This window comes from Cervus canadensis, chromosome 9 (assembly GCF_019320065.1).
Source record: "Cervus canadensis isolate Bull #8, Minnesota chromosome 9, ASM1932006v1, whole genome shotgun sequence".
Classification (NCBI taxonomy): Eukaryota; Metazoa; Chordata; class Mammalia; order Artiodactyla; family Cervidae; genus Cervus; species Cervus canadensis.
The window spans coordinates 78,241,437-78,268,791 of record NC_057394.1 but is presented as its reverse complement, the minus strand read 5'-3'; the positions used below and the strand labels follow the sequence as shown (position 1 = coordinate 78,268,791).

General features: G+C 38.5%; 1 protein-coding gene across 11 annotated transcripts in view; it reads right to left on the bottom strand.

Annotated features, from left to right (window-relative positions):
* KATNAL1 (katanin catalytic subunit A1 like 1) overlaps positions 1-27,355 on the bottom strand; it is a 57,722-nt gene that overhangs the window by 16,508 nt on the left and 13,859 nt on the right. For 6 of the 11 annotated variants that reach the window (XM_043477863.1, XM_043477861.1, XM_043477865.1 and 3 more), the window contains 5 exons: positions 24,876-25,048; positions 22,818-22,978; positions 8,609-8,777; positions 2,212-2,339; positions 1,718-1,823 (listed from right to left, as the gene is read on the bottom strand). In XM_043477863.1, coding sequence (XP_043333798.1) covers positions 1,718-1,823; positions 2,212-2,339; positions 8,609-8,777; positions 22,818-22,978; positions 24,876-25,037 — 726 coding nt within the window. In that variant the 5' untranslated portion in view covers positions 25,038-25,048. Of the gene's footprint in view, positions 1-1,717; positions 1,824-2,211; positions 2,340-8,608; positions 8,778-9,971; positions 10,399-14,298; positions 14,429-15,245; positions 15,314-21,642; positions 21,781-22,817; positions 22,979-24,875; positions 25,049-27,355 lie in introns of those variants that run through there. The other 5 variants (XM_043477870.1, XM_043477871.1, XM_043477872.1 and 2 more) reach the window with 5 other exon arrangements.

Below are 27,355 nucleotides of genomic sequence, written 5' to 3'. Positions count from 1 at the left end.
AAGGGGGAAATTTATGGTACTGTTTCCTAAATTAGTAATCTCTATAACAAATAGATATCTATATCTAAAACAAATAGATAGATATCTATAACAAATAGATATTACAAGCACAAGCTGGAATCAAGATTGATGGGAGAAATACCAATAATCTTGGATATGCAGATGACACCACCCTTATGGCAGAAAGTGAAGAAGAACTAAAGAGCCTCTTGATGAAAGTGAAAGAGGAGAGTGAAAAAGTTGGCTTAAAGCTCAACATTCAGAAAACTAAGATCATGGCATCCGGTCCCATCACTTCACGGCAAATAGATGGGGAAACAGTGGAAACAGTGGCTGACTTTATATTTTGGGGGCTCCAAAATCACTGCAGATGGTGATTGCAGCCATGAAGTTAAAAGATGCTTATTCCTTGGAAGGAAAGTTATGACCAACCTAGATAGCACATAAAAGGAAAGACATTACTTTGCCGACAAAGGTCCGTCTAGTCAAAGCTCTGGGTTTTCCAGTAGTCATGTATGGATGTGAGAGTTGGACTATAAAGAAAGCTGAGCACTGAAGAATTGATGCTTTTGAACTGTGGTGATGGAGAAGACTCTTGAGAGTCCCTTGGACTGCAAGGAGATCCAACCAGTCCATCCTAAAGATCAGTCCTGAATATTCACTGGAAGGACTGATGCTGAAGCTGAAACTCCAATACTCTGGCCACCTGATGTGAAGAACTGACTTATCTGAAAAGACCCTGATGCTGCGAAAGACTGAAGGCAGGAGGATAAGGGGATGACCGAGGATGAGATGGTTGGATGGCATCACTGACTCAATGCACATGAGTTTGAGTAAACTCCGGGAGTTGGTGATGGAGAGGGAGGCCTGGAGTGCTGCAATCCATGGGGTCGCAGAGAGTCAGACATGACTCAGTGACTGAATTGAACTGATAACAAAGTCTATTTAAGTTGTGAGAGGCAATCAAAATGCCATGGTATAAACACACAATTTCTTCTCCTTTCTCCTTTTGGGCACAAACAAGGAGGAGGTATTGAGAACATAAAAGACCTTCCAGCTAGTCTAGAAGGGGCAAAGTAAGATCACGCTTTTATTTCATTCTGCCAGTCAGAGCAAAGCAAGACTCTGCCTATGGCTAAGACCAAAAACAGTTCAGGCAGCAGCTATTGGAAGGACTTTTTTAATACACTAGAATGAAAGCACTGAACTTAGGAGGTGCGAGTCCTGGCCAGGCTTTAGACTATAAAGCACAGGGCAAGCTAGAAAGATCTAAACATTCTCATTACCTCTGAGAATTTATACCTGGCCTAGATGAAGTGATCAAAATAATTAATTACCGAGAAACAGGTCATCTTTTAAAAAGATATTTATTTGATCAAACACTTATTCTATGACTATGTACTAGTACTATTTAATTTGTTTGGTAACTTTCCATTTACAGAAACAAACACCAGGAAAATTCTTAAAACTCACCTCCAGCTCAGCGCCCTTGAGGGAAGTGACTCTAAAGATGACAGCATCAACACTCCCGACCCCTCTCCTGCCAGGCAGAGGCAGCATCTCAACCACAAATCCTCGTCCAGGTACCCGAGGTACACACCAGCCTCCCCCAACCTTTACAGACCATGCTAATAAGTGCATAAGGAAACTACAACGCTGGCTTTCTTTATCATGCAAGCTGCAGTTTTATGCCTGTATTATTTTAATAAATTCTCACCTTCCACGGCCTTCTAATCCCTTTGAAAAAGTCAGGCATCCACATGGGAAGGACGACAGCTTCCCTCAGCAACTTCTTAGCTTCTTCCAGATCTGCTATGTCATCCCTTTGGAAGAACAGTCACGTTACAGGCTTATTCGGGGTCACCTTTGATTTATAGTCAATAGCAGCTCTTTGAATTGTTTTTCACTTAGGAAATTATTCTTATAGGAAGAACAGTATTCTAATTTTTACTGTATAAAATGATCAGTGAAAACATACTACAGTTATAAATCAGGACATTATTCAATTAGCAACCTTTGTTGGTTACATCAACATCAAATTAACATGAAAATGTCTTGGCTGTATTCTGAAAGAACAACTGTTCTGCCAAGTCTGCACACTCATATTACGGGTGAAGTCATAATCAGGAGGTGAAGGATAGCAAGACAAGACACACGAAGCCAACCTACAGCCTTCTCCGCAGCTGTGATTCAAGAACCTAACAGACTCACCAGTGAACGCTTGGGTTCCTGGAGACGATGTCTCTCTCAAGGGCTTCTACTAGGTCCTTATCATATGCGGCACCATCAAATTTTGGAATTTCACCATCACTTGTACCATCTTGCATATTTTTCCTTCCCTGGGGACAGGTGTAGAAAAAAAAAATCAATAACAAGATAGTTTTAATTAACATCATTAAGCTTTCAAAATACTGCAGTGGAACTATTTTAAATGGCTTATTTTTTTTTTTAATAGTGTTTTCTAATTACCCCCAAGGCCATCCTCCCCTATCTAATTCATCAGCAATAGACGAACTGGCCAACCTTAGGAGACACTACATTCTTGAGGGGAGAAGTGCACATTAACACTAAACAATATCTCTTGATATCTCTAAATTTGGGATTGCTAGGGATTTCTGCCACTACTAGAAAATATTTCAAGCGTTAATACAGAGGAAGAAAAAACCGACTTACTGAAAACCTACTGCACAGCAAGAAGTCTCAAACATATTATCTCGTTTAGTACAACAACCCTAAAGGTAAGGTTGTATTATTACCCTGTTTTTACAGATAAAGAACTGGGACTCAGAAAGTTAATTAAGTTCACAATTATTAAATGTCTGAGGATAGATTTTAACTCAGATCTTCCTGACTCCCCAAACTCACGCTTTTTCACAACATCAGACCACCTCATGCCTGTCTGGGTCATTTTAAAGCTTAAAAGCAGGTTATAGAGGCAGGAAGGGATCAATTAGGAAGATGAGGTTAAAATATACACACTACTATATATAAAATAGGTAACCAACAAGGACCTACTAGCACAGGGAACGATACTCAGTATTTTATAATAACCTATAAGGAAAAAGACTGAAAAAATATATATATAAATATCCAAACCTGAATCACTGCTCCGTACCCCTGAAACACATTATACATCAAATATATTTCATTAAAAAAAAAAAAGAGTAGGTTACATATGGTAGAACTATTACATCCTCCTAAGCATCTAAGAGGCTGCAGATGAGGAAAGACTTGTGACGTTGAACTGCAGCTTACAAAGCTTTTTCCCACTCAGTGTAAGTACACACTTAGGGTTCAGGGTTTCTTCCTAGTAAGGTCCTTGGACCACATCATAAAGTCACTATAATGACAAAGATAAAAGGATCTTTTAAAATAGTATCATTAGGGTCATTAAAGCAGTACACTTTACCCCAAATTCTTTATTTAATAACACACTATCTTGGAAGAAGAAAAAAAAGAATTACATGCTATGGTTTCTATGGGGTTCTGCCAACATTTACTCAGCTCTGAAGAGCTTTAAATGAGACGTGCCCAGCTGCCAGGAACAGTTCAACCACTAGAACTACTTTAGCAGAGCCAAGCACCTCCCCAGAGCTTCAGCCCCACAGTTACTGTTAAGGCAAAAATGAAGGAAAAATGGTCCAAACACTGATCAATTTCCTAAGCTTCAATATGAAGAGAGAGAACAGGATGAACCTCACCTACCACACTCCATCTGAAATAAACCATAAACTAGACCCTAAGTGCAGAGAGAACTAAATCGCTCCCTGTGGGCTGACGCTCCAGTTCTTTAAGCCACTGGTTAAATGACCAAACAGTACTCTGGTAATTTGACTCCAGAATGAATAATTTACTGTCTCTGGTTAGCATGGTATGAAACTGAATTTTCAGGAAGATTCTTGTACTTCAGATGACAGATCCCAATACTGACAACTTAAAAGGAGTAAATTTCTGGCGTGCCTATGCAACAAAGATAATGTCAACAAATTTAAAATAAGCTCAGCCTAGAATCATATTTTATAATAAAGATGGGCCAAGGATAGTCACACTCAAACAGATCACTGCAAACACTCTGTTATCGTTTTTAAAACTCTTCTAAAAATAAATCAACCAGAGAATGCAACAGAAACTGATATATCTGGGATTTAACAAGCTTTGATACGACATTGTAATTGGAGACTTAACAAAAAAAAATATTAAAAAATATAGGCAGAGAGTCATTTTAATACGAATATCCAAGTGGTGGGGAGGATTTGATAAACACTATCAAGGGAAAGTAAAAGGTATACACTTGTCCGGAAGCAACAGGAATCATAGGATTTTAAGAAAAATAAATATATGACTATCTATGTCCAAGACATTCTATTGTGCCTTCAGCGTAAGATCAGTGCATGAAAATAAGATTATCTGCTGGACTACTGGCAGGAAGTTAACAAGTAAACCCCAAACACACACAAACTATGAAGTGCTGTGAAAAAACCGAGTGGTCAGTATAGTTAAAAGGTACCACGCAAAAAGGAGAGGCTGGAGGGGGCCTCCCCTGGCAGTCCACTAGTTAAGACTCCTACATTCCACTGAAGGGGGCACAGGTTTGATCCCTGGTTGGGGAACTAAGATCTTGAATGCTGTGCAGTGTGGCCAAAAATAATAATAATAATAATAATAAAGCATTTTTAAAAAATAAGAATAGGTTGGGAAGATGGTCAGAAGTCAGCACACTGGGCCCTCTAGCCCATGGGGAGAGGTTTAGATTTTATTCTAAGCAAATGGGGAAATTTTTGAAGCTTGCTAAGAAGGGCAATGACAGAATCTGATTTACATGTTAAAATGACCCTTGTAGTTGCTATATGGGAAAAAGGGTAGGGTGGAGAAAGAAGGAAAAGCAGGGAAATAAAAGCCTGTAGCAGCAAAGTCAAGGATCTCAATTCACAGAAGATACGTGGGTAGAAAGTCAGTCAAACCACTTGCCCTCCCACCCAAAGTTTCTCAATAGTACAGATGAGACCTGAATACAAAGTAAGTACTCCAAAGAAGATTCTAGATCTTTTTCAACTCAAAATGGTGAGGTGACTAAAAAGCAAAACTAGGAAACTAAAAATAAATAATCTATTTGGTGATACTGGGAGATCAACAAAATGGGTGACAACTATCCTTCTTAACAAACAGATCAATTAAAATAGGAAATATCAAATATGAGTGAAAAGCTGTGGTTTCAGTTAACCCACTAGATTAACTGCAACCAGAAGAGTGGTTCTCTTTGGGAAAGCAGTAAGTGGCAGAGATCAGAAGGGATCATGAGTATGGCTTCTGAGGAGCTCAATGTTCTATTTTTGACCCCTGAGCGATAGTCACACGGATTACATGGTAGTTACAGAGGTTGCATGCAATCAGTCCAAGTTGACTCTTACTGGTTTGTAAGAGCCAGTTATCAAATTTTCAGGAATTTTTCAAGCCAACTGTGAAAAACAGCCATTAGTAAAAATTATACAAACTTAGAATAAATTATACTAAAAACAGAAGAAGTAATTACTCGAAACTCCTCACTGCCAACTATTGAACTATCACTGACGTACTAGTACTGCGTCTACGCTGCAGAATGGCAGGCTGCTACTCATGTCAACTCTGAGTTCAGTGATCTCGTGTTGGTAGCCTGGAACCAGTCATAGTGGAAGTGTTTATACCATAGAAACCAGCAAATACTACAAAGTGGGGACTTGATTTCTTGTTCTGTTAACTGTCTAGACTTAAACTAATGGGAGAAACATTAAACTAAAGAGTGTGTCATTTCTATAGTTTTTACGATGTAAATAGCACAAAAAATTAAGGAAATAAGTTTTCAGTATTTGAAAACCATGATATGATTCATCAAAGTTGTTCAAGTGATTGATGGAGGAGTGAAGTTCTGACATATGTTTCTGTTGTCTCATTTTCAACTGACTCACTAATAAAAACAAAGTATCAGCCAAATCCTGTCAGAACTACATTCCTAAACATCTGTCAACTGCAACCAAAGGTACCTACAGATGCAAGAGTTAAGTAAGCAAAAAGCAGCAAAGGCATCTCATGAGGGTCCATGGGCCCTATAAAAGTTTACAATAAACAGTCTTACCTATTTTATTATTTGTAAATTATATGTTGTACATCCTTTATTATCAGATTTATAATAAACTTGTGTGACTATGTATGCATACTTGCATATATATGACTTTTTTTTTCCAAAAAACTAGTTATGAGACATTTACCAGTACACTACTAGTTAGATGATCATCATTCATCAAATACTACCCTTATAATCTATATAGTTTTCTTCAATAAAGAGATTTTTTAGATCATTGTTCATTTGTATAACTACCGATCCACATTTCTCAAAAGAATACTTCAACCCAGTTTATATCTCTCCCTATCAGACATTCCTAGACTTAAGCAAGAGGAAGAAAATATTCAAAAAATGGCCATTTGCTAGTAAGTAATTCAATCAATTACTTCAATCAATTACCAGATAACCATGATGGTGTGATCACTCACCTAATCAGACATCCTGGAGTGCGAAATCAAGGGGACCTTAGGAAGCATCACTACCAACAAAGCTAGTGGAGGTGACGAAATTCCAGTTAAGCTATTTCAAATCCTAAAAGATGATGCTGTGAAAGTGCTGCACTCAACATGCCAGCAAATTTGGAAAACTCAGCAGTGGCCACAGGACTGGAAAAGGTCAGTTTTCATTCCAATCCCAAAGAAAGGCAATGCTAAAGACTGTTCAAACTACCACACAATTGTACTCATCTCACACTAGCAAAGTAATGAAAATTCTCCAAGCTAGGCTTCAATAGTACATGAACTGAGAACTTCCAGATGTTCAAGCTGGATTTAGAAAAGGCAGAGGAACCAGAAATCAAATTGCCAACATTCGCTGGATCGCAGAAAAAGCAAGAGAGTTCCAGAAAAACATCTACTTCTGCTTTATTGACTATGCTAAAGCCTTTGTCTATGTGGACCATGACAAATTGTGGAAAATTCTTAAAGAGACGGGAATATGAGACCACATTATCTGCCTCATGAGAAATCTGTATGCAGGTCAAGAAGCAACAGTTAGAACTGGACATAGAACAATGGACTGGTTCCAAATTGGGAAAGGAATATGTCAAGGCTATATATTGTCATCCTGCTTATTTAACTTATATGCAGAGTACATCATGCAAAATGCCAGGCTGGATGAAGCACAAGCTGGAATCAAGATTGCTGGGAGAAATCTCAATAACTTCAGATATGCAGTTGACACCACCTTTATAGCAGAAAGCAAAGAGGAATTAAAGAGCCTCTGGATAAAAGTGAAAGAGGGGAGTGCAAAGCTGGCTTAAAACTCAATATTTAAAAAACTAAGATCATGGCATTTGGTCCCATCACTTCATGGCAAATAGATGGGGAAACAATGGAAACAGTGACGGACTTTATTTTCTTGGGCTCCAAAATCACTGCAGATGGTGACTGCAGCCATGAAATTAAAAGACGTTTGCTCCTTGAAAGAAAAGCTATGACAAACCTAGGCAGCATATTAAAAAGCAGAGACATTACTTTACCAACAAAGGTCGGTCTAGTCAAAGCTACAGTTTTTCCAATAGTCATGTATGGATGTAATAGTTGGATCATAAAGAAAGCTGAGCGCCAAAGAATTGATGTTTTTGAACTGTGGTGTTAGAGAAGACTCTTGAAAGTCCCTTAGACTGCAAGGATATCAAACCAGTCAATCCTAGAGGAAATCAGTCCTGAATATTCATTGGAAGGACTGATGCTGAAGCTGAAGCTCCAATATTTTGACCACCTGATGTGAAGAACTGACTCACTGGAAAAGACCCTGATGCTGAGAAAGACTGAAGGCAGGAGGTGAACGGGATGACAGAGGATGAGATGGTTGGATGGCATCACCAACTTGATGGACATGAGTTTGAGCAAGCTCCAGGAGTTGGTGATGGACAGGGAAGCCTGGCGTGCTGCAGTCCATGAGGTCACAGAGTTGGACACAACTGAGCAACTGAACTGAACTGAAGCACAGCACAGAATCTCTACCCAGAATTATGTTTATTCACCAATCAATTTCCCAGATAAATGTATATAATAAAGGAAATTTTCTCATGAAAGAAAAAAAAATCTTGTTCTACTCAAAAATTTCCAGATAAATCTAAATTTTAAAAATCTGTATCAGTAATAAACTGTATCCACTGTCTTATTCTGTGAAGACTATATATACATCTATTTCCTTATAAATCTTTCCCCTAGTTATGTTTAATTTATTGTTCATTTTACTTCAGAATACTAGCTAAAATATTTTTTTAAGTTTTAAAACTTTATTTTGAATATTTCTACAAAAGCTCCATTTTACTTACGATTTGTACACACAAATTTGTGTGTGTGTTTATTTAATACATCTCTGAGTTTACTGGCACTGCAAAATGGCCTTCAAAATGCAAAGACCACGTAAGTTTTTAATTCAGAGTTCTTTTTTAAATCTCTTCCATGTCAAAACCAGAGTCCTCTGAAAAGCCTACAAAAATTACAATATGCACCAAGGTCATGGGCTTAAAGTGAATGAGTCAGGAAGAGGGAGGCTTGCCTTGTCATCTCTCCCTCTGGCTCTGCAATCCTTGTCCCGGCTGGTGGAGGGCTTTTCGCTCTTAGATATGGGATGTGCTCGGCCTACGGGTCCCCGGGCACCGCCTCCTGGCATCTCTTTCCTCAGAGGTCTTACTTCTCGATTGGGACGCCTTATCTGAGGTGGAGCTCTAACCAAAAAAAAAAATAAATAAATAAAATTAAAATTAATCAAAGGCAAAAATACTTCAATACTACCTCAGTTAATAAAACTATTAAATCAATTAGCCCACAAAGTCAATTTTTCCCCTTTTGCCAATTCATGGTCACAACTATTAGGTCAGTTTTTGAAAGTACTTTTCTGTAAAAAATCCTGGTTGATACAAATATCAAATACATATAAATGATACATATAACAGCAATTACTTTGTCAAAGTAACAATTAATCACCAATAGAGGGCAATACAGACTACTCCCATGTAATAATACTGTAATAGAATATCAGTTCCTTATTCATTACTGTCCTAAACCAAATAAGTAACTTTAAAAAAAAAGTATTAAAAGCTGAAAAGACAAGAATTGAAAATATGTCTATCTGCATAGCTTACTAGTTTATCCTTTACAACCAAAATTATTTTCTCTGCTTCTGTATTGGAAAAACCAGCATTTTATTCATCAAATTACAAATAGCAAGGCTTAATGAAACCTTAATTTAGGTGTATCTAAAATTCATGCTTTGACGGTGTCAAAAATCAAGAATCATTCAAATCATACAGGCCCCCAAACGTGAATCAAGAATTCTGACAACTACATGCGGCAAAAGACACTAATTCTATTTATGGTGGTGACCACTTCACAATACATACAGATACTGAATCGTGACGCTGTGCACTTGAAACCAACGTAGTATGTCAATTACACGGCAATTTTAAAAAAGAATTCTGATAAACATATAAATATAACTATGTTGACAAAGTGGCACACTCTGTCTCAGGTAATGTGAAATGAGTCTTCTTCAAACAGTAAAGTCAGAGGGCTCCTCAGCACAGTACTTACTTGCCCCTCTCTGGGTGCTGGCTGAGACACTGTCACTTTGTGTCTGATTTCCTGAGCTGTCTCTGCCTGTTTTCTACCTTTACTCTCTCTACAGTTCCACCTGTATTTGTAGCCCCTCACATCCCATATGTATATCCCTTTCTCCACCCACATGCCAAATCTATCATTATCTCTTTTCCAGCTTCTTGCTTTTAATTCATCTAACTCATCATGGAAGTTTCTCTCTCTGCTATCAGGGAAGGCTCACATGTGTACAACTCAATAAACCCAGGAAAATGGATGACAAGCCAGGAAGGCTGCAAACTCAAGGTGAAAAATGGGTAACATACCGTGGCATCTTCAGACCACTGGAATCAGACCACCGCGTGAAACTGTTACGGATGAGAGAGCCTGGTGGAAAATGTGTGTCTACCTACTAGGGTACCACACACTGACATGGGAGTCCTTGGAATTCAGTCCAATTAAACAATTATGTACTGAACACCCAGACACCCATTAGGAGGCAGATAGTTCTCGGAGGAGACAAAGATGAAAGAGCAATCTTGTGGGGGAAAAAATCCACAGGAAAGGAATTCAAAAATCATGTAGAGTGAAATGGTTATACGACATTTTCAAATTTAAAGGCATTACTACGTTTTTGGTTCTAGAGCATTATTAGCCTTTTAAGTATTCTGACTGCCAGTAAGATTAAAAAAAATGTGATGAGACTGGCAAAGAATAAAAAAAAAAGAAAAATGTTACACTGCTCTGTTCCTAGTATTTCATTGCAACCATTATTTTTTGACTGAACTCCCTTTTTGATGAAGAGGTATCAAGTAGGCGAGCAGAACCTTATTATTCTACATATATATAAATAAAACAGTAAATATATATATAACGGTAAATAAATATATATATATATGTAACAGTAAATGCATATCTGCATATATATAAATGTCTCTCCTGAATCAGATTCGTGGCCAAAGACAATCAAATGCAACCAACAACCTCCTTACGCAGAACACACTTGAAGTGTGTTTGCCTTCTGCCAGCAGCTGTGCCTGCTATTTAAGTAGTCCGTCATTGTTTGTGGTCCTGCTCTTCCAAGGCACAGCCAGCCTGAGGCTTTCGCTGGCAAACAGCAAGCCCGTCCTTCACAGCTGCGCAACAGGCTGCCGCACGGCTGCTGGGCTGGCCCGGCTGGGCCTCCGTGAGGAGGGGAGAACTGCAGTGAATCCTCAAACAGCTCTTCTGCCTCCTCAGCTTGTGCCTTCCCACCTCGGCTGGCTACTTAGCAGTCTTGGAGGAGTCCTGCTGTAGTGCATTTTGCACACACATCCAGGTCAGTACAGCTGTGCTGCGAGAGGAATTATTTCAAAGCTCGTACACAGGCGGCACTCCAAGAGTGCTGCTGCCGACCTTGTCCTGCCGCTCAATATTCTGACAAGCTCATCCCCGGCCTGTGTGAAACTGCTCAAAGAAGCCAGACACGCCACTGGTGGCCAGTCCAGAGTGGCACAGAGAGCCTGCCTGTGCTCCGCAGGTCTTCGGTTCCGACTCACTGCAGTTTGAAACTACACTTGAAACAGACTCTGTCAGCTTCCCGAAGGACACCCCTGATTCTGTCTGTACTTACTCCTCCATCAGCGCATCACTGCACAGTGTCACGCTTCAATTAAGGACTCAGTGACAGCTTCCAGGCTGTAAACAGTAAGGCTCAAGGCTGGTTTTACTGGTCTCTTTTTTAAAGAAGACTTTATTACTAGGGCTGCACTGCATAATCAGAGCTTCCCTGGTGGCTCAATGGTAATGAATCCACTTGCCAATGCAGAAGATTCAGGAGACAAGGGTTTGATCCCTGGGTTGGGAAGATCCCCTGGAGAAGGAAATGGCAACCCACTCCAGTATTTTTGCCTGGAGAATCCAAAGGACAGAGCAACCTGGTAGGCTACAGTCCGTGGGGTCACAGTCAGACAGACACGACTGAGCGACTCAACCCCCACCTGCCACAGTGTCATCAACCTCTGCCCCAATAGTCAAACCCAGGCTGACACCCTCCTAGCTTACAGCATTTCAAATCAGAGAAGCACTGGCAATCTGCACAGAAACAAGCAGCATGTCTACACGGAGCTCAGCTCTCCCATGGGAGGATATCTCCTTGTAGGAATGGGAAGAAGGGTGCCTTATTCTATCATGTGCAAACAACCCTGATTTCCTTCAAAAGTCAATTCCTCCTTTCTAAGCAAAATTAATCATCAATGTTGTATGTAAACGTTCCTATCTGGGAGTGGTGGCACTGCTGATCGGTAAACACCATGAAATAACCCAAAGGTCCAGAATCAGAACAGATGCATGAATCATTATACACATAATGGAATACTATATACACGTGAACATAAATCATAGCCATGTGCAATAACAACAGATCAATCTCAGGACCATAATGCTGGGTGAAAAAGTAAGGTAAAAGAACAGACAGTAGGATTCCAAGAAAAGCAAGATACTGTTTGGAGATAAAAACAAATACCTGAACCTTTGATGAATGCAAGACACTACACTACATAATATAAAAGGCTTTTGTATATTGGGTTAAGTTTTCCCTCATTATCTAACGAGCAAATCAATCCCATTCAGAACCCAAGGAGAACCGCAAGCCAGGCTGATATGAGTAGTTCTGTGTCCTCAAGGCTGTTTCTTGTGAGGAAAATCTCTTCAGAGCTCTGCTTCGATTTTTTTAAATATTCACCTTACTAAAGTTAAAAATGTAAAAAATTCAGTAAGTCCTTAAAGTTTGTGGATTTGTTTACAAATCTTTTTCTATGCATAAAAGGAGCAGATTTTAGAAGTCACTTTTAAGAGGCTCCTGAATAATCTTGAAGCCATTTAAAACCTGGCTAATTAAATGTCACTAAAAATTTTAACCTACAATTATAAATGTAATATATTTCACAATCTTCTTAGTTCTTCAATTATGTTTCTTAACAAAGCACAGCTTATATATACATACTTTCATAAACTTAGTAACTTAAACTTACAAATGAAGCCTCAAATTCTCCTAAACGTTCCGCCAAAGTACTTAACACAAATTTTTATGTAAAAATCACAGATTTAAATTATTCCACAATACATCTGATTGGAATTGCATGCTTATCACTCTCAATAGCCATATTTTCTTAAATTACAGGTACATAAAAATAATAAACATGTACATATCTCCTAACAAAAAAATACTACTATAACAATTTTGATTCTTTTAAGACATTTTTGTTCTTCATTCTAATGACACTGGAATTGAAAGATGCTTACCCAATACAGAAGATAATTATTGCTCTAGTTAACCAAGATGACATTTAGCCAGAAACTTAAAATGTATGAGATCTGGGGCTGCAGACACATTTCTCACACCAAATATTATACAATCCCATTTAACTATCATCGGGGCTGCCCTCTTAGCATTTTGATGTCACCCACAACTAGGAATTTCAGCAAGGACAGTGACTAAATTCTTGTCAGAGACTCTGATGGGATGCACTAGGCCTCATTCAAAGAGCTACTAAGCCAGTCATTCTATCACTTCTAAGATAGTGTGGGAAAGGGGATGATAACATCACTGATTATTTAGTCTAATGGTAGGATGCCACCACTCCCAGGCAGGGTGATAATTTATTAATTTTACTTTGCTCTTCTTTGGGTCTAAAGACTGGCCCTTGCCTTTTCTATTTAACTCTAAAGAACTTTGAACTTAAAAAACTTAAAATACCTTTCTTCTGCCTAACTCTAAAGACCCTAAAACTAGATGACAACAGCACTGCTTCAGGATATAGAAACAGTGTATAGAGACAGGCCACAGAAATCTACACAACTTTTACAGATTATATTAAAATACTATCACGTTGAATTTTAAATGTCTCACAGTTCTTTGTCCATAGTCAAGTTCTGAAATTATTCTACTGATTTGCAAAACATGGGAATACAAAAAAATATGAATAATCACTGCACTCAAGAAGCTTATAGTTTAGCTAAAAATATATACATATTTTATGTATTGTATTGGACATCCCTTTTCTATCCACATATAAATCCTACAACTAAAGTCTTGCTGAAGAAGATTTCCCAATTAAACTATAAACAAGAGTCCTCAAAAACAATAAAGTGGAGGGTAAGGCCCTCAAGAACTTAAGTATATAGATATAGTTTATTGCTAATGAATTGAATTTTCTTTTAGTTGTTTTTTCCTGTAACATTAAAAAAAAAGATAGGTATTCTGAATAAAATGTGACAAATATCCTCTTTATACATAGGTGATCTTTCCAGAAGATAAAGAGAAATACAAAACAGCCAAAAGATAAATAAAATATAGCTGATGGCATTGTGGTTCTTGAAGGTTCCAGGTCTCTGCCACCTCAGGGCTTGAGACTTTAACGAGCACATAGTGAGGCCTGAGAGAGGCCTGAGGCCTGCACTGCCGAAGATGACCAGAGACTAGCACGTGAAGCCAGGACTCTCAAAGGGCACATTTAAAGGTGCACACGGAGGAAATAAGTACGTCTGTCCAGCCCAGCTTATACTCTCTCTGTGTGCAGTAAGCACCAAGTCTCCCCTAGAAATAGTAACCAGGGGTCTGCGCACATGAGATTTGGGATTTAGTTTCACACTCACTTAAGCCAAGAAATTTACCTAAAAGTGGTCCAGGCAGGTGACATCCCTAAGGCAGCTGGCTGGGGCCAACACAGACCCTCCAAGAAGCGACATTCCTCTAAACAAGCCACTCGTCAGAAGGGCTCAGATCTCGAAGGGACACTCTCAACTTGACCACAAACAAGAGCCATCAGAAATAACAAAAAAGATAAGGTACTAAATAACTTCTAACAACAGAACTATTAGTTATGAACTATAAAATGGCTAAAAGCATAAAAAAGAAAAAGAAGCATCATTCTTAAGTAGTGTTAAATAAAAATAAATCCACAGTTAGATAATCTGTAGTGAGACTACTTAACACCAAGACAAAAAATAAAATCATAAAAACAATGAGAGAGAAAACAGAAGGTATCTATCAATACAAACACCAGTGTGAGTGCTCATGCAAGCCAGCAGGCAAAAATCCCGCCATCACTAACATCTCATCTGCAAAGCAGGGTGAACAGGCTGGGGCTGAAGTGAACAAATCAAGAGCACAGGCCAGCACCAGCGAACGACGAGAGGACGGAAGAGAAGCAGAAAAGGCCAGATCCCGGGGGCGGGGGCGGGGGCCAAGAAGGAAAAGCGAAGACAGCAGCGTTGGAGAAGCCAACAGAAGAGGAGCACTCCAGAGAAGAGAGGTGGTGAACACAATCAACTGCTAACAAATGTAAACACCGTAACTCTTGAGAACCTGGCATTCCATTTTACATTAGGAAGCTATCTTTTAAGAATTCAGTCCCAATGCTGCAATGAACAGAGATCTAGGACCCCTACTTCTTAGGGAACAAGAAGCAGTGAAAGGCAACAGAGGGAGTGTATACATCACAGCAGCTGCCAAAGGAACAGAAGGAAGAAGACAGAGGAAATTAGAGTGCAGCAGGGCGAAGACTTCTTTCAGGAAAGAAGAAACAAAATGAACACGTTATGATTTCAGTCTGACTTACCACTATCTTGTTCCCACTCCTTAGTTTATCTCTAATGAATTAAAATTTCTATCTTTCAGTTGTCTTTTCTGTAACATAAAAAAAAGATAGAAATACCATGTTTTTAGGCACTTATTATAATAAACACCTCGAATACCAAAATAAAAATTTCAAATGAGTGACTACTGAGTCCTACAGAGTAAGACAAATGCTCCCTAGAAAACTTACATAAAAGAAATAAAGTAGCCAATTGGATGGAAGTCCCACTCTTGGGACCCTTCAGCTGAGAATTTAGACCCTGGAAAACACCTGCACCCCTGCCCTCACTCTCAGACAATCTTGCTGCTTCTCTTCGTAACTGACTGTCTTCCCTACAGCTACTCTGACCAGCTGTCCTGCACCCCCTCCCGCACACGGGATCCCGTCCCCTCTTGCCTATGCGGGGACACTGCTCCAGCACGGTCCCCTTTCTCCCCTGCACCATCACTCTGCCCCTTCCTGTTGCAGCACTCGAATCAGCACACAAACATCTCTAAACAACAAATTCTGATTCCACGTCTTCCCCAACTACTACTCAATTTCTGTGCTCAACAACACTTGTTGAAAGAACTGCAAGTACTCATTGATTCCAATTCCTCTCTTCCCATTCTCTGAACCCACCGGCCATTCCACCAAAATCACTCATCAGGGTCACCAATGAGCTCCACACTGCTAAATCCAATCCAATTCTCAACACTTATCTCATGTAACCTATATGCAGCTTTTGATAAAGTTGCTTAGAATCTTCAAATTTCAATTTCTTCTAAAAAAATATAGCGATGATATTAATAGTACCCATTTTAGAGGGTGGCTGTTGAAGATTAAGAAATAAATCATGTAGAGAGTTTATCAGCACAGTATCTTGTTCATAGTTAAAAACTCAATAAATGTTAGTTATTGTAGTTAATCAGCACTGCTAGCTACATTCTACCATAGTCTGTATACTCCATACTCCAGAAACAGAATTCTGGAAGAGACTAAGACTCCAGAATGTTTAGAAGTGAGTATAATCTCAACCTGCCCATCATATTAGGCAATAACCTATTCCACCATATGAAGAATGACCCTAAAATTTCTTTCTTAAAATGCCTTACTTGCTGATGATTCCCAAGTAACTAACTACTAGTCCCAATCACTCTTAAACTGGCTCTCACTTTCAATTCCTATTCAACAGTTTCGTCTAGATGTTTAATTATCTAATTTTTCTCATCCTCTAAAGCTCATTAATCACCATATCCAGGCAATCCTAGCTCACTAACGGCTCTTACACCACTTTACGAGACTGCAAGCTCAGGAAGGCTGCACCCCGCCATATCCCTACAGCGGGACTGGCCCCCAACAGAGCACCTGGCATATGACAGGTGTCAGCATCATAGGTGAAGCTTTCCACAATGTCTGGATTATTTCTCATTTAGCTCCACTTCAGGGATTTGAACCTGGCCTACACTGCAGGCAGATTCTTTGCTATCTGAGCCACCAGGGAAGTCCCTAACACAGATGTTGGATAGATCAACAGTAGTGTTTTTTTCTTCCTAAGATTTCAAAACGATTTTACAAAACAATCTCATCATGATATACATTTTAAAGAGGTGAAAACTGAGGCCGGTAGAAGTGAAATTAACTTGGAGGACCACTCCATTAGCAGTGGCACTGATACAGAAACTTGCTCTCCCATCTCCCAACCTCGGGAAAGTTTCCCAGAGCCTTGGTGAGACACCGTAAGGATGAGAAGGCAGGGTACTCTGTATCAGTACCCAACCTTGGCCGTGACTGAGTTTTTTCCAGTGAAAACTGGGATTTTAACATGCAAGCAGTTACTTCATCTATTAGGGTATCCACAGAAAACATAAAGCAATGACTTTAATACCGAGTCAACAAGAATTTCCTCTTGGCTGAAATTCTACAGAACAGCACAAAGTTGCAAAAATCAGTCTTCCCACCTATCTGTACGCAGAAACACATTATGCCATTTCCCTTGGTTCCAGGTGAAACCGCATTAGAGGGCCTGTTAGAGTTATCTTTTTAAACCTGAATGGAAGAAACCAAGATGATGCTTTTCAGGCTGGGGTATCCTATTGCTACCACCATCTCTCCCAAAAGATGTCACTTTACAAGACCTAACACAATTATTTTTGAAGTTGAATAAAAAATACTTCGTTGAATATAATCTATGTCACATACTGCTCCTATACAGAAAATCTTAATGTCATGGCCTTAGGTCTCACTGGGAAAGATCATTTCTAAATGGCCTCATTAAAGAAAGTATGCTTGAAAAACTTACATGGCAAATATTATAAAACAATGTAATTAACACAAGATAGCTTTTAACTTGGGACACTAAGAATAATCTGGAAGCTCCATCTCTTTTGAATTTAATTCTAATATTGCCAGTACTCCCCATTATAATCCTACTTTTGTAGCTCAGTTTCCCCCAAATTTAAAGGCAATAAATCTAATTCATTTTTTAAAAGGCTGCTTTGATTTATCCAAGCAGCTGCTAGTGATCTAAAATAGGATCATGATTAAACTCAGAGGACATACAACATATGAGGTATAATCTGTAACGACAAGGCAAACTACTACCAGAGACCACCAGGGGTAACAGAAGAAGCTCTGTGTGAAAAGGACAGACCCACAAGCAGGGCTACCAAATTAGTGGCTAACAGCAAACATCAGATGCATCCTGGAAACACTTTATACAGAACAAGGTAAATTATATTTTCCGACTGACCCACACTGCAATTTCAGTGCGGTATTACCAGAGAGAAATTTTTTAAATTACATTATTTATTTCAGTAAGCATTTTCAGTTTCTTTAAGCATCTTTAAGTACTTCATTAAGCATTATTTATTTTCCTTTTCTCCTACCCCCTCTAGTAAGAATTTAATCAAGTGCTTAACAGAATTATATATTATGTATTAGGATATACAGACACTTGTCAAAATATACCCACAAATATCACCAAGTATGTGTAGGAAAGTAACATGGCAGAGTGGATATAAACAAGACTCCTAAAGTTGAAGAGATCTGGGTTCAAATCCTGGCTCTACCACCTTCTTGTTTAGATGACTTTGGGAAAATAAACTCTATAAGGTTCAATTTCCTTAGCTCTAGATGGAGTTCATAACAGTAAATGAGCAATAGGAATATGGGTACACAGTACAAGTAGCTATTTCATAGGATCACTGGAGGTTTAAATAAGAGAATGCTTGCAAAGCACAAAGTGACCGATAACTAGTTATCTCATCCTTTTCCTGAAAATGATCACCCACTTCATGAGGCTTCAACATCTAAAAAAACCACATCCTGTCTGCCAGAGTTATTCAAAATGTTTCAGAAAACTAAGGATTTATGTAGAATACAAGAAGGACATAAAATTCCTTGAGGGATTTTATGAATGAGGCAGTATCATTTTTTAAATTCTGTTAGCTCTTACTATTTACATGAAAGAACACTGTAGCACTTTATTTCAGAGTTGATGATTCATTTTAATTATTACATGCCAGTTACTGTCTTAAACATTAAAATTTCTTAATTAATTTCATGAGGTAAATATCCCATTTTACAGAGAGTGAAGCTAAATGTTTAGAAGTTAAATAACTTGTACAAGGTCACAAACCAAGGTGGTGTCAGAAGTAGAATTCAAACTCAGATCTCATGGACTCAAGTGTCTTCCCACCACACCAAGAATATCTAAGGGCTATATTCAGTTTCACTAGCTCTAGGTGGATATTTTACTACATTTGTTTTATATGATCTGTAGAAGAAATGAAATTGTAAAAGGAAAAAAATTATACAAATTCAATCTCCCATAACTTTTAACCCTAATTCTATCAGCACATGCACACATTCTGTGCTACAATGAAGTTTACTTCATTCTACCTTACATAGATATCACTATGCTGATATTACTTGGTAAAGGATCTGTGGATTTGCTGATATAAAGATTTTAAAGTTTAAAACTCCTAATTCTATATTACTCATGGTAATAGCATTCCTTCACTAGTAGAAGCTTGCAAGTCTTAGATTTGCTTTTATTAAGGATTTCTGATCCACAGAGAAAATATGTATATACACAATGGCTACACACCCACCATTATGGCAGAAAGTGAAGGGGAACTAAAAAACCTCTTGATGAAAGTGAAGGAGGAGAGTGAAAAAGTTGGCTTAAAGCTCAACATTCAGAAAACTGAGATCATGGCATCTGGTCCCATCACTTCATGGGAAATAGATGGGGAAACAGTGGAAACAGTGTCAGACTTTACTTTTTTGGGCTCCAAAATCACTGCAGATGGTGATTGCAGCCATGAAATTAAAAGACGCTTACTTCTTAGAAGGAAAGTTATGACCAACCTGGATAGCATATTTAAAAGGAGAGACATTACTTTGCCAACAAAGGTCTTGTCTAGTCAAGGCTATGGTTTTTCCAGTGGTCATGTATGGATGTGAGAGTTGGACTGTGAGGAAAGCTGAGTGCCAAAAAATTGATGCTTTTGAACTGTGGTGTTGGAGAAGACTCTTGAGAGTCCCTTGGACTGCAAGGAGATCCAACCAGTCCATCCTAAAGGGGATCAGTCCTGGGTGTTCATTGGCAGGACTGATGTTGAAGCTGAAACTCCAATACTTTGGCCACCTCATGCAAAGAGTCGACTCATTGGAAAAGACCCTGGTGCTGGGAGGGATTGGGGGCAGGAGGAGAAGGGGACGACAGAGGATGAGATGGCTGGATGGCATCACTGACTCGATGGACATGGGTTTGTGTAGACTCTGGGAGTTGATGCCTGGCATGCTGCAATTCATGGGGTTGCAAAGAGTCGGACACGACTGAGTGACTGAATTGAACTGAACTGAACACACAAGGGAAACTTTTTAAAATTTAGTATGGAGGAAGGAGGTTTGGAGAAACATATTCTGGTCCATTGATCTTTCACTTTCATTAAGAATAAGGCTTAAAAGACAAGTATAAAAATAAATCAAATCTGTGCTACAAGCCAGTTAAGGGAGGTCAAAGAAAAAGAAATAACTGGGTTGGTGTTTCTCTAATGAGAAGTTTTCAGGAAAGTGTTCATCAATGGGAAAATGCCAGCCACACTTTTTATTCAGTTTGAGCCACAGATATTAGTGTTGTTATCTGTGGCCACTGCTTTCTGCAGTATATCATGGTGCTCCAGCAACTAAGAACAGGTACTTCCTACACCCAAAGTTACTCCTAGATCCAGATGGCTTCACTGGAAAATTCTCCAACCATTTAAACATAATTAATGCCAATCCATCTAAAACTCTTCCAGAAAACTGAAGAAGGGAGAACACTTCAAACTCATTTTATGAAGCCAGCATTGCCCTGAAACCAAAGCTAGATTAGGACATGACAAGAAAAGAAAACTATAAATCAATATCCTCAATGAATACAGAGGCAAAATTTCTCAACAGAATATTAGCAAAGCAAATTCAACAACACATTAAAAGTATTATACATCATGACCAAGTAAGATTTATCCTTGGGATGCCAGGCTCAACACATACAAATCAATAAGCATGATCTCTCCCATCACCAGAATAAAAGATAAAAATCATATGATCATCTCAATAGATGAAGAAAAGCATTCGACAAAATACAAGATCCTTTCATGAGAAAAACCCTCAATAAATTGAAGGAACATACCTCAGCATGATAAAGGCCATGTACGACAACAACTAAATTACACTCAACAGTGAAAAATTGCAAGTTTCTCCTCTTATATCAGGAACAAGACAAGGATGACCTTACTCTCATCACTCTTATTCAACAAACACTGAAAGTTCTAGTTAGAGTAATTAGGCAAGACAAAGAAACAACAGGCACCCAAACTGGAACAGAATAAGCAAAAATCATCATTATCTGCAACTGGTAAGATTTTAAATACAGGAAACCTTAAAGGCTCACCGGAAAACTACTGAAAACTAATCAATGAATTCAGTAGGATACATGATCAACATAAAAAAATCAGCTGTGCTTCAATATATTAACAATAAAACATCTGAAAAAGAAATAAAATTATCCCATTCACACTGGCATCAAAAACAATACTTAGAAAAGAATCATCTTGTGTTTTTATAATGGGAATCATAAAATTATCTCTAACTCAGTGGAAAAACTCCTGACAAAATAAATTAACTACTTTTCAGTTCTTTAAATGCTTTTTGAAAATGTTAAGAGATCAACAAGCTAAACACATGATCACAGCTACTAATCAAAAGGAAATTTTATTTTCTGTGATGCAACACTCGGACCACAATATGACTTCACAAAAAAAGGGACTGAAAGCCAGAAAGAACTAAACACAGCTCCTGGTCTAGCCTAACTTACGGGTCAAGGTCTCCCAGGCCTCAATTTCCTTACCTGTAGAATTAATGAAGTTACTCGGTGTTGGCTGAATGCCTGCTGCTGCTGCTAAGTCGCTTCAGTCGTGTCCGACTCTGTGTGACCCCATAGACGGCAGCCCACCAGGCTCCCGCGGCCCTGGGATTCTCCAGGCAAGAACACTGAAGTGGGTTGCCATTTCCTTCTCCAATGCGTGAAAGTGAAAAGTGAAAGTGAAGTCGATCAGTCGTGTCCGACTCTTAGCGACCCCATGGACTGCAGCCCACCAGGCTCCTCCGTCCATGGGATTTTCCAGGCAAGAGTACTGGAGTGGGGTGCCATTGCCTTCTCCGAGCTGAATGCCTACTATGTGCCAAATGCTGCGTGAGCAGTGGAGTTTGCTATCTGTTATTTGTGTTGAGTAAATAAAGCCATGGTCCTTGCCCTTGCAAACTCCTACCCTTGTCAAGAGATAAAGAAATACAGCATAACTGGGATGAACACACTGTCATGCCCGGGCAAACCAGAAAAGGCTGCAATGAGGAAAAACAGTTTAACTGAGACTTGAAGAGTGAATATGAATTTCTTAGATGAGGATTATGGCTATTCCTTAAGGAAGAACAGACTGTGCAAAGACAGGAAGGTAGCAAAAAACAAGAAGAGAGAGGTTTAATATAGATGGTACACAGGCTGAGCATCAAGGAGATAAACCTCAAGCCTTACTGCCACACTACTGATTCACCCTTCCACCTTAAAGGAAAGGTAAGGTTCCTTCTATACTAAGATTCTGGAAACCGGCTGTAGGCCCAACCAGATGGATCCAATTTGTCCACCATTTCATCTGAAATTGTTAGTCTTTCAAAGCAAAAAAGCTTTGATGTTGACATTATGAAATCTAAAAAGAACTTGCTTAACTGATAAATTTATCAGTTAAACTAAACTTTAGGACCAGAAGTGGATTTCTACTGTTATGATTACAGTAGTAAAATATTTCAAAAGCAAGATATATGACAAATGACATAGTTCTGTTCTTTATCAACTACAAACCCTGTAGACACACATGTGTGAAAATTATAAACAGCTACTAAATTTACATGGGGCATGCCGCCCCAAAGAGTTTTTCATACTTGGTTCAAATAAAGCTTTACTTTTCACTCTGAACATCAATTAATTCAAGAAGTACCTAAGGAGAACAAACATAAAGTTCCACTTACCTGTGTTCCGCAGGTACGGGGGGCGGCCACACGGCAGGATCTCTAAATGGTTCATCTTGACAGGACACAGGGAAATCTGGGGGCCTGTCGATTTTAAAACTTTCCAAAGTACTGACAATACTTTTAACTTGTTCATATTCTTCCAATAATTCCTGCCGAACCTTTAAAAAAAATAGCCTTTATGCTATGAGCTATTTACGTAAATTGCCAACAACAAACTGCTATAGAATGTTAGTTTTCTTAATGCCATTCAAAGTATGCAAAATGAGTCATTAAAACACAGTCAAAAAACCAAAGAACTATTTAAAGTAATATAGATAGGAGGGCAGGAATTGGTTTGGAAAAAGACATATACCTTTTCTTAAGGCAAGTAGTTATATATCTTTCATAAAGAAATTCTTTCTACCAAAGAATGTGATGACCATTAAGACAATTCAAAACAAGCAACTAAGTTATTAACCAGTAACCATTCCCAGAAATCTATAATGTTATGCTAAATTCTTTTAATATATTTGTAAATAACACCCTCAAAACTTGTCAGCCAAAATTTTCATCAGCATTTCCTATCCCTATTATCACAAGATATGAAATGCCTCTCACGGGCATCTTAAAGCCCTGAGTGGCATAATACCCATTTCCAGTTTAAGTTCTGCTTCATCAAAGTCTGAATTCTTTTGGCCTTGTTTAAGATCTTTCAAGTCCAGGCTATAGTTTATTTTAAGCTCAGAGGCAAGATTTTTCCCACATTTAAAAAACTTTACTGAGCACTATGTGGAAATTCTTATGTTTTCAAATTTTGAGCCCAAATTAATTTTCAAAGGCAAACAGATAACAGATTGAAAATTACATTTATAAGCTAATTTCAATCATTCCAATTTTTTAACCAGAAAGCACACTTTATTATAAAGCAGAGCATAAGAAGCTTTCCCTTAACTTTATCTCAAATAACATATAGAAACATATAAACAAGTCACAAAACCAAAGAAAAATCTAAATTCACCTAATATATGCAACTATATGCTATACTAAGAGAAATGAAATTTCAGAACCTAATGGCAATAAACATAATAGAAGTACCAGAATAGAAACGCTCACCATTTAACACAATTAAGAACATGTCAAAAATATTTCCACGCTGGATTAGTAAACAAGTCTTGTCTGTGGCTAGGACACCAGAGAGGAGAACTCAAAAATTTCAATTTGAGTTAAAACCAATATATTGTTCTCACTCAACATAATTTGGTAACACTTAAGTTGGAAAATAAGCCAAATTTACCCTGAAAACTTAGTAAAACATCAATTTCTGACCAGTGGAAAACTTAAAAGAAACACTTGAAAGGCATTAGCACATAAATGAAACTTCAAAGAAATGCTTGACTTTGTTCTTTTAATTTTAAAAGGATTTTAAGTTTTAAGAGTAAATGGGGAAATTGTAATTCAAGTTTTTATTAACTAATATTATAAAATCAAATTGTATAGTCAAGAGACAGAGTAAATATATTAGTGTGTTTTATTAGATTACTGACTCCTTTGTATTTGTAAAGAGTCTTTCAAAAGAAGAGGAAACTTTCTTAAAGGAAAAGTTTTGTGAAATGGGTCAAAATTACATGTAAAAATGAAAGGGGAAAGGGCAAATAGAAATACCTCATTTCTACAACTTGTAATCACACACAATTAGTCAACTGAAGAGGAAAGAACAATGAGAATCAATTTGAATTAAATGGCTTTGAAATACATCTCAAAAATACTGAGTTGACCAAAAAGTTTGTTCTGTTTTAAGTAAACCTAAAAGACATTTTTTCATTTTCACCAAGGCTTTTATTGAACAATGTGTTCACTAACTGAACAAACTTTTTGGCCAACTCAATATATTATGAAAAACATATACATATTAACTAGGAAAGACAGAAAAACTATCCAGAGTACATTTTTAAATATATTTCAGCATACAGACAAAAGAGAACTATTCGCAAAATCTCACACTGATTTTCCAACTCAAATCTTTCCAGTGTAGCAGACCGCTGTCCTCACCCACTGAACACTTCCACGTGCTCTTACCTGCTGCCATCTGCCTTTGACCGCCGGGTCTCTGACTGACTGGCAATGTCTCTGAATCTGCTGTATCACCCCCTGGTAATATACCATGGATGAGTCATAATTTCCAAGAAGTGCATATTCTCTTCCTTTCTTTGCGTTGTCACAAATCTCAGCCAAATTCATCCTTCAGAGATCTAAACATAAAATATAATGGCTTTTTATTAAGTTTTCAGTACTGACTTTAAAGCATTTCTTATTACACTTTAAAAGATCTGCTTAAAACTACTTTGAAAGTCAAAATGTTTCTCTCATTCTTTGAGGTTATCTGAATGCATCTTATAATGATACTGGACAAAGTTCCCAATTTTGGAAATGCACAGACTACAAAAGAACACCCACGGAGATAACCAGAGAAATGACACAGATCTGCACTATCAATTTATGTTCCAGCTACATAAATTAGACATCAGTTCTCCTTGCTCAGTCATAATCACCACAAGCTATACTAACAGTAAAGATCAACTTGCTTTATTACTCTTGACAATGTAAAGCTAAACATATGAATAGCTCACATTTTCCACCGACATCAATTAAAACTGCAAAAATTATTTTTCACTAAAACTATCTGGCCCCAAGAACAAAAAGGGCAGGAACTTTCTGACTTAAGGAATACATTTTAAAACTACAGCCTATAGTTGTCCATGCATCATTTATATGCATTTAAGTGTTTCATACAACTTAAATCTAAGCAAAAACCTGAATTTAACTATCTGATGTGCCCCAATCTGGTAATCTATGCTCCTGCCATTCTCTAGAGATTTTTGCCTGTGCAAATCACTATCATTAATCTTCCCCTTCTACAAGAAGCTAGGAAAAATACCATCTGAACCTCTCGTTTCCACCAAAGCCCTCCAGCTCAATAATTCTGGCTTTTTCCCAGGTTTCTCAACAGTCTCCCAAGATCATCCAAGGCTTCTATGCAAAGATACTTTCCACTGAAAACTGTCCAGAGATCCAGAAAAATGAAATCTTGGGAAGGAGTCCAAATTGACCTACTCTTACTTCCTGGAACAGTAAACCAAGAAATACACTTAGAGAAAAATCATTTTGTCCCATGCTTTCCTGAGGGGATTAAATTTTGATGGGAGTAGCCTGGCTCTTCCTCTCTACCTCTTATCTGTTCTTAAGGGGCTCAGAACCTCTTCCTCAAAACTAACCACAACTACTTCTAGGCATTTTAGCTGACTTCAGTACATTCTTGAAAAGATTAAAGTCGTTTCTTTTTATTTGTTCTGCCATTTTAGTTGCCCCTTCTCCCAGCATAGGTTCCTTGAAGGCAGCATTTATGTTACTTGAGAATCACACTGCAGCAAATAGTATGCTAGTCTTACATAGTAAGAAATTTCAACATTCAGTAGATCTACCCACAGAATATAGGACAACCATGGAAAGCCTTTTCTTCAAATTCAGTTCAGTTCAGTTCAGTTACTCAGTCATGTCCGACTCTTTGCGACCCCATGAATTGCAGCACGCCAGGCCTCCCTGTCCATCACCAACTCCTGGAGTTTACTCAAACTCATGCCCATCAAGTCGGTGATGCCATCCAGCCATCTCATCCTCTGTCGTCCCCTTCTCCTCCTGCCCCCAATCCCTCCCAGCATCAGGGTCTTTTCCAATGACTCAACTCTTTGCATGAGGTGGCCAAAGTATTGGAGTTTCAGCTTCAACATCAGTCCTGCCAATGAACACCCAGGACTGATCCCCTTTAGGATGGACTGGTTGGATCTCCTTGCAGTCCAAGGGACTCTCAAGAGTCTTCTCCAACACCACAGTTCAAAAGCATCAATTTTTTGGCACTCAGCTTTCCTCACAGTCCAACTCTTACATCCATACATGACCACTGGAAAAACCATAGCCTTGACTAGACAAGACCTTTGTTGGCAAAGTAATGTCTCTGCTTTTTAATATGCTATCTAGGTTGGTCATAACTTTCCTCCAAGGAGTAAGTGTCTTTTAATTTCATGGCTGCAATCACCATTTGCAGTGATTTTGGAGCCCCCAAAAAAGTAAAGTCTGACACTGTTTCCACTGTTTCCCCATCTATTTCCCATGAAGTGATGGGACCAGATGCCATGATCTTAGTTTTCTGAACGTTGAGCTTTAAGCCAACTTTTTCACTCTCCTCTTTCACTTTCATCAAGAGGCTTTTTAGTTCCTCTTCATTTTCTGCCATAAGGGTGGTGTCATCTGCATATCTAAGGTTATTGATATTTCTCCCGGCAATCTTGATTCCAGCTTGTGCTTCATCCAGCCCAGCTTTTCTCATGATGTACTCTGCATATAAGTTAAATAAGCAGGGTGACAATATACAGTCTTGATGTACTCCTTTTCCTATTTGGAACCAGTCTGTTGTTCCATGTCCAGTTCTAACTGTTGCTTCCTGACCTGCATGCAGGTTTCTCAAGAGGCAGGTCAGGTGGTCTGGTATTCCCATCTCTTTC